The sequence below is a fragment of the Clinocottus analis genome, unplaced genomic scaffold, assembly GCF_023055335.1.
Source record: "Clinocottus analis isolate CAN_PGR_092001 unplaced genomic scaffold, fCliAna1.0.p SCAF_4, whole genome shotgun sequence".
In the NCBI taxonomy this organism is placed as follows: Eukaryota; Metazoa; Chordata; class Actinopteri; order Perciformes; family Cottidae; genus Clinocottus; species Clinocottus analis.
In genome coordinates, this window is record NW_027176153.1 from 24,133,048 (window position 1) to 24,141,520 (window position 8,473).

Sequence of the window (8,473 nt, forward strand, 5' to 3'; positions counted from 1 at the left end):
TTCCGATGTACCGGGGCGGATGTGTCTGTAGCTGTGCTGTGGTGAGGTAGTAAGTTGTGTTGTTGTGGGGTGTTGGATATTGCGACCCCTAATTTGGAGATACAACTATACAACTTACTGCCTTCCACAGCGTGGCAGCATAATGCACTGTGTTCAGACAAGAACCTCCTTTTTACAGCTCACTTTACATGTGTTTAAGATGGTTAATGGTTAGTTTATCTGCAGAAAGTGTGTACTACACTATTTTGTTGTCATTAGAGCTGAAATTGACAATTATTTTTGCAAAGATTTTGTTAATTGATTAACTGTATGGATTTTATTTTGACAAAAATGTACTGGTTTGATAGTGTTTGCTCTGCTGTACACGTCCCTGTTTTGACTGACCAACAATCTAAAAGTCCCAGATATTCAGTTTACAGTGATTTATAAAACAAGTAAAAGCAGCAAATCCTGACTTTGGAAATGCTGAAACCAAGAGTCTTTGTGGTGACACATTTCTCTCATTCGAATAATCTTTACAGCTTTAACTAAATATCTGGGTTTTGGCTATTTGGACCAAAAGAGTAATCGCTTTATCAGGAACATAATGACACTTGCTTATTTTCCTTTTTCATTCACCAGATTTTTATGTATGACATTCTGATATATTTCATTGTCATCATAAATTCTTAATTTCATTGTCAAAATATTTGGGATATTTTAAATGCTGTACTTTTGCATTCACTTTAAAATAAAGGCGACACCTTTGCTAAATGTCTACTGGGATACATTTATTTTTAGCCTGAGTGAATCAATTATAGGATTATTAACTGAATAATGACACAGGTTGGACACTATATGCATATATCTATATAAAATAAGGAGCTAGAGATGTAATCTACCAGGTTTTAGCAAATTACTATTTCCCACCTGTATTCCCTGGGAAGGTAGGTAGAATAATATAATAGTGCTGTACCATTCTGAGGTACATCTACTTCACTGAAGTATTTCTATTTTTTGAGGGAAGTATTAATATTTATTTGTTAACTTGACAATTCAGATTCAGTATAATAACAATAAAAAATATACAGATACATCCTGATGTAATATAGATTAAGATTAAATGATATTGATCACTTGGGGGAAATTCACAAACTGCCTAGCAAGATAACTGTAAAGCAATTAAGATTAGCTCCACGTTGACCATCATTAACTCTGACAATGCAACAATTAAAATTCAGTAATATATCTATAATTATTCCTCCATTATGAGTACTTTTACTTCATATTTTAACACTAATACTTTTGTACTTTTAATACAATTTGAATGCATGACTTCTTGTATAGTATTTATTCGCTGTCCTATCATAAGATCAAAGTACTTCTTCTGCTAGCAGATAAATCAGTAACCGAGTCCAAACCTTGTGAACTGGACATATTAAACTTCCTGAGGCATGAAGTCACCTGAAATGACCTCGTTGAGCAGCAGAGTGGCTGTGATTGGACAGCATCCTTTATATCACAGAGCCTTTTAATCTCTCCATGCGGTCCGCCACGTTCCAGAGGCGTTCTCCTAAACGCTCACTGATTGGTCAAATCAGACAGAAGTGGGCGGGGCGTAAATGCTCGTCCGTGCCCTGTCATCCACATCTTGACCAATGTAAAATGAATGAAACACGTTCTATATAACAGTATTATACTAAAAATAATTATCAGGCCAGTTTTTACAGTTATTCTTCTGACATTTACTGCGTCATTTTAAATTAATTGTATTACGTTTTATTTTGTATTATTATTACTATTATAATTAATTAGCATTATTAAGTTAAATGTATTTATGCTAATTAATATTCTTGATAATGCACAACTCAATTCTCAGATTGTTTGTATTCACAGCGAGCTCCAACTATTCAAGTACAGGGTGTGCTGGTGCAGAATGTGCTGTATATTCCAGTGAATGAGTCTTATATTAAGAAAATACTACACAGTCTCCCCAACGGGGCTTATGGCTTTATTATGGACCTCTTATCATATACCCTGCCCTGTGACATTATTACGTTTTAAAAACAACCTTGATTTGAGTAAAATTGTTTTTTTCGCTTGCCGCTGCAGACACGTCGGAGCTCGCCCCGCCGCTCGCCCTGCGTTACACCCTCCAGTCCAGCTGGCGGCAGTATTGCGCCTCCTGAACTGGTTTTAGTAAGCCTGTTTAAACTCTCAAGAAGAAGACCGTCCATCCAGAATCCAACATGGCGAACATTCGGTGTGTCAAGGTGAGGAAAGAAACGGATCAATATTGACACCGCAACACTCAACAACATGACGTTACTGCGAGAGATTAGGATGCGTTACACTCGTTAGACATCTGGTATGTGTTCCGGGTAATTAGTGTTTCTCATAGTATAAAGTTGCATTGTGAAGCCTACACATGGAAATCACTGTGTGAAGTCTCTAAATTGCTTGCCGGTTTCCTTCACTTGCTTCTTTTCCTTGCAACCAAGGAAACCAAGCAGGGAGACAGGACACGAGGAAACATGTTTTAAGAGTACTTTTTCCTCTGAAGCGTCACGTAAAGCGACGACTGACCGCTGATCACAGCTGTCAGTCGTGTTAACGGAGTTAGTGTCCTTAAACATGATCATTAGTGTCCTTAAACATGATCATTAGTGTCCTTAAACATGATCATTAGTGTGTTGGAACAGAATTGTTTTCTGCTCAAGTTTTAGTGAACATTGTAATAAAAATCTGCTTAAAATATTGATTAAAATAAAAAAAAAAGAGAGACTCTGAAAAACCAGCTCCATAACCATACTAGAGGTCTGAAACTATTCGCATTTAAATAAAGTTTAGGAGATAATCTGAATATAAAATACAAAGGTTAATCCATATAATTGAACTACATGTACTGCTGTATTAATCTAATTAATTCCTTATTTGCCGTTCCCGCCTCCCCCTCCTGTCCGTGTGTCTGTGTGTCTGTGTGTCTGTGTTTGTGTGTGTGTTTGTGTGTGTGTCGGTGTTGTGTAGGGCATGGTCGGCCTGGTGTCGGGCGGTGCGTCCGGGTTGGGCCGGGCCACCGTGGAGCGTCTGATCCAGATGGGAGCGTCTGCCGTGATCCTGGACCTGCCGTCCTCCGACGGCCTGGCTGTGGCCGCCGGTCTGGGCGACCGCTGCGCCTTCGCCGCTGCAGACGTGAGTCCATGACGTCATTACGCAGCGTCACAATAAATAAGTGTGCATGTTAAAGTCTAGCTAGCTAGATAGACATCAGCTAGCTAGATAGACATCAGCCAGCTAGCTAGATAGCTAGCTAGATAGACATCAGCCAGCTAGCTAGATATCTAGCTAGCTAGCTAGATAGCTGGCTAGCTAGATAACTAGCTAGCTAGCTAGATAGACATCAGCTAGCTAGCTAGCTAGCAATATAACAGCCAATTCATGACTTTTAGCTAGCTAGATAGACAGCTAGCTAGCAATATAACAGCCGTTGTTATATTCATTGTTTGCGTCTTGCCTTCAAGAATTAATTTCAATAGTTAAAAACAGTAATTTTAACACCATCGAAGTGTTTCCTTGTAATCCCTTCTTTAGTGAAATAAGTTAATTATGAGTGCAGTTAAGGACTCAATACAATACAATAAAAACTACTACATAGACAGTAATTACAGTATATAAATACACAGACGTGTTTTTAAAAAAAGGCATAAAATATTGAGGAAAAACTGCGTTTGATTGCATGAAAACTACAAGGATGGTAAAGTTTTTATGGGAAGATATCACATCTGGAAACTTATGGAAGTGTACTAATACATTTGATTTGTTTAATAACAGAACAAGGTGTAAAACAACACTACTGAGAAACTTAATACAGCTTTAACTGGAACTCTGCAGTTCTGCTTTCAGCTCAGCAGATGGCGCTCACACGTCATTCAACATGACTAATGCATGTGCTTCATGTTGACCCTCCAAATTATTCATGCCGGAGTTCTCTCCATAGTTGCTGGATGCAAATTGAGCCAAACATGTGTGTGTACCTGTGTGTATCACACGCGTATGCTCGGTGATATTTATCTCGTTTCTCAGGTGACGTCTGAAGCCGAGGTGCAGGCGGCGGTGTCTCTCGCCAGGGAGAAGTTTGGGAAGCTGGACTTGGCTGTTAACTGCGCCGGCATCGCCGTGGCGGTTAAAACCTTCAACGTGAAGAAGAACACGCCGCACGGCCTGGAGGACTTCCAGCGCGTCATCAACGTAAGGAAGCACACGACGAGCATCAGGACGCAAATTAATCCCAGTTGCAGCCGTGTGACAAGAAAACTAAGTTATCAAGCTTTGAACTTATGAACACATTGAAAGTGCTTTACTCGAGAATTTGCTTTTTACACAACTTTATTCTGCTACTTAATCAAAGAGGTAAATATTATTATTTTATACTGTAAAAAAGACAGCTTTTGTCACTTCTTTGGTTGTATTTTTCAACTCTTTCCTTTCCAGTGAAAACATGTTGATATTAATAGTTTGTGATAAACTAAAGGTTGAGATGTTTCACTATGTGTGGAGCAAGTTATCTTATTCCTTAAGCTAAATAAACTATTTAAACTTCGCCCGGTTCAGTCGGACAAAAGCATCGTCACAAAGCTGAGCTCATGTAAAGTTTTATCTTTTAAGGATAACTCCACAAATAAGATGATCTTATTGAAAATAATGCATCACTGCAGATTTAACTACATATTTAACTGCCTAAGAGTATATAGAGAAGTTAAAATCATCATAACGTGAACATATTCAGTAGTTAAATGCAGGTAATGTTAAACTAGATGAGTACTTCAATGCATTAAGTACATTCATCCCGTCATACGTCCATACCTTTACTTAAGTAAGGTTTTGAATGATAAGTTGCTTCGTTGCAGTGAAGTATTTAAGGCTCTGATTAACCCTTTGACCTTTGACCCTCCTGCTCCGTGCGTTTCCTGCAGGTGAACATTGCAGGAACCTTCAACGTGATCCGTCTCGCTGTGGGCGAGATGGGGAAGAACGAGCCCAACGCAGACGGACACAGAGGCTGCATCATCAACACGGCCAGTGTGGCGGCGTTTGACGGACAGGTCGCTTTAAAACAAAACTAAAAAAGAAATAAGTGAAACAAACCGAGTCGTCGCTCCGTCGCTCAACTTTTCTTTGCGCTCTCCGTTTCCTCTCTCTCCAGGTCGGCCAAGCGGCGTATTCAGCGTCTAAAGGCGGCATCGTCGGCATGACCCTCCCCATCGCACGGGATCTGGCACCCATGGGCGTCAGAGTCATCACCATCGCACCGGGTCAGCGAGGGCGCTCCATCATCATTTTCATTGTGACGCATTTTGAATTGGAGACAATGTCCAGAGCTTTAGTCCATCATGTTTATTCTTACTACCACCAAGTAATAACCTCATCGGCATAACGTAGTTGCCGGCATTCAAATAATAAAACAAACCATAACCGATGTTCCTTTTCGTTCCCATGAAGCAGTCTCATCACACGGCTCCTCAAACGGTGAAAAACTGTTTGCTTTCCCACAAATGAGCAACACCTGACCCCAATTACTCTCCTAATTATGCGCCCCCTAGTGGTGGGAGGTCCAACATAACTTAAAAACCTGCAAAATGTCTCGTACACCCCATAAGATGCACCATCCTTGTCTTACACACACACACACACACACACACACACACACACCTCTCTGTTGCTGTTGGAATGGAGTGTTTTTTCAGATGTGAACACCTCATGAAAGGTTTTTTTATACATCTAAATGTTCTCTCTGTGCATCCCTCCAGGTCTGTTCTCCACCCCCCTCCTGGCCGGCCTCCCAGAGAAGGTGCGCTCCTTTCTCGCCCGCCAGGTGCCCTTTCCCTCTCGCCTGGGAGACCCCGCTGAGTTTGCCCACCTGGTGACGTCGCTGGCCGAGAACCCCATGATCAACGGCGAGGTCATCCGACTGGACGGAGCCATTCGCATGCAGCCCTGAGACAGATGGCGTGTGTGTGTGTTAACAGAAGGTGTTGATCATCACCTCGGATTAAGAGAACATTTGTGTGTGTGTGAGTGTGTGTGTCTGACTGGTGCAATTACGTTGTAGAAAGCTGCACACGGTGTGAAAGAAAGTGTGTAAAATATCATTGAAATCCTTTGTTCACTCAACTTTGGTTGTTTTGTAACTAATCCAGATTATAATAAACCTCCAGATGGGTTTGATTATCTTTCAAGGTTGTTTGTTTTGTCTTAAAACGTGGAAAGTGCAGATCTCCCACGTTAGATTTATAGAAATACATTCGTATTTAAAATCTTCTTACACTCACAAACGGGAGAATAATAATTCTCAGAAGACCTGCGGTTAAAGAGAACACACAGGAAGTCCCATAAGCATGAGCATCCTGTTAGATCTAATCTGGAGTTACTTGTAGTCTGCAGACCTCGTTCAGGTGTAGCCGTATGGGTTTTTGTAAATATGTATTTATGTAGAAATGTGCATCTATTTGCATTGTCTGCCTGTGAAATACCATTTTGTACAATTTTTGTACATTTTTGAGGGACTTCACCTTCCATGTTATCGTACTTTATACTTCTACTCAAGTGTATTGTATCGCTTTAGTGACTATATTGAGTGATGATAATGCTAATTATAATCCAGCGGGTGTTAAATGCTACATAGCCGACGTTGCAGCAGGCAGAAGTAGAATTTTGAGGTTCTTTACTTCAGTATTTCTTTACTTCATGCTACTTAATACTTCTGCTTCACTACATTGATTTAACATGTTACCTTGTCATGTTATGAATACAAAATAGAACCACAAATATAATGTGATTATAGAGATATACTTTATTATTCCTTAAGGGAAAATGTGCTGTCAGGGTAGCACCCAACACTTTACAGACACTAAATGTAATAAACTAAATAAACTAAACACACAAAATAAAACTAAAATAGAACAGGGATGACAGATGTATACACAATAAAATAATTTAAAAAAATATTTATATATATATACACATTATTTATATTTAAATATTTACACACACACACATATATATATATATATATATATATATATATATATATATATATATATATGTATATATATATATATATATATATATATATATATATATATATATATATATATATATATATATATATATATACAATAAAATTACAAATAACTGCACTTGAGGACAACCTATTAAGGAAATTTAATTAAATGTAAACAGGGTGTGCAAAATGTGCAAAATATGTAAAATATATATACACAATAGAATAGAAATAACTTCGGAAGCGCATTGCATTCACTGAATAAAAAATAAATAGACCCCTCTCCTCGTAATTACGACATCAGGATTTTAATTTTTATCCAGTGAACGCAATGCACTTCTGTAAATAACTGCACTGAGTATTTAAGGAAAATAATTAAGTTAAAACAGAAAGTTTTGTCTGCATTTTGTGAGACAAAAACATGACATTACTGCATCAAGTTATAAAGAAACAGTTGGAATGTACAATCATAAACACATGACAGAAAATGAAAAGGAAGAGAGTGAAGTTAATGTGTTTGGGGGCGGAGCTCCATATTTTAGAGAAGTGAGCACTTCCTGGTTTGACAATGAAGCTGAAGCGAGGCGTTGAAGCTCAGAGCCTCAAACATGAAGATCTGTCACACTTTGATCTTTTATCTCAGTGAGTATCTGACTTTCTACTTCTATCCTTCTATTTTTTTTTACAATTTTATTTGTTGTTATGACTTTTCAGTCGGTCAGTTGAACTTCAAAGTTGTTTGTAAAGTTTCATCACTTCATGTCACTTCAAGACATATTTTCCCTTTCTGTGGTTAAACAGGACGACCGTTATTATGAGTCACTCAGGGAGGGAAGAAGTACTTAGATATTAAAATACTATAAATAACACTATGGAGAAATATTATGTAACAAATAAAAGTCACATACTCGAGTTGTTACTGAAGTAAAAGTGCTGCAAAAATAAAAATCTTCTTACAGTATCAGAGGTAAAAGTACTCATTATGTAGATCATGTGGATCATAATCCTGCGTTATAATTATTAATACATTCATGTGTTCATCACTTTAAAGTTGCAGCTGGTAGAGGTGGAGCTGAACTACTTCATATTTTGTATATTTATGTCTGCAGAGTAAATAAAGGTATTAATAAATGTAGTAGCTATAAAATAACAGAGAATAAATATGAAATACCTCAAACCTTCACTTAAGTTCAGTACTTTGGTAAATTAGTCACCGGTTAGTTCATTATATAAACTTTTGTGACCGTTAGTCGAAATTCTTTGTTTCTTTCAGTTCTAACTTTGGTAATAAAGAGATATATTTCATAAGTTTCTTTACGTTTAGACATACATAATACTATATTAACAAAATTATCATACATTTTTGAAATATTTAGAAGTTTTCTCCTTGTAAATTTATGTTTTTTTTTCATCCTAAAAGTATGACTTTATTCT

General features: G+C 37.8%; 1 protein-coding gene across 2 annotated transcripts; it reads left to right on the forward strand.

Annotated features, from left to right (window-relative positions):
- Positions 1 to 2,199: 2,199 nt before the first annotated feature.
- On the forward strand, positions 2,200 to 6,215 carry hsd17b10 (hydroxysteroid (17-beta) dehydrogenase 10). 2 transcript variants are annotated; one of them, XM_068597748.1, is made up of 6 exons: positions 2,200 to 2,252; positions 3,007 to 3,171; positions 4,063 to 4,227; positions 4,953 to 5,081; positions 5,183 to 5,291; positions 5,787 to 6,215. In XM_068597748.1, the coding sequence occupies exons 1-6, from the start codon at positions 2,229 to 2,231 to the stop codon at positions 5,975 to 5,977; spliced, it is 783 nt and encodes a 260-aa protein (XP_068453849.1). In that variant the 5' UTR covers positions 2,200 to 2,228; the 3' UTR covers positions 5,978 to 6,215. The 2 variants fall into 2 exon arrangements, with proteins under 2 accessions (XP_068453849.1, XP_068453850.1); XM_068597749.1 differs by having other exon boundaries at positions 2,233 to 2,347.
- Positions 6,216 to 8,473: the final 2,258 nt, after the last annotated feature.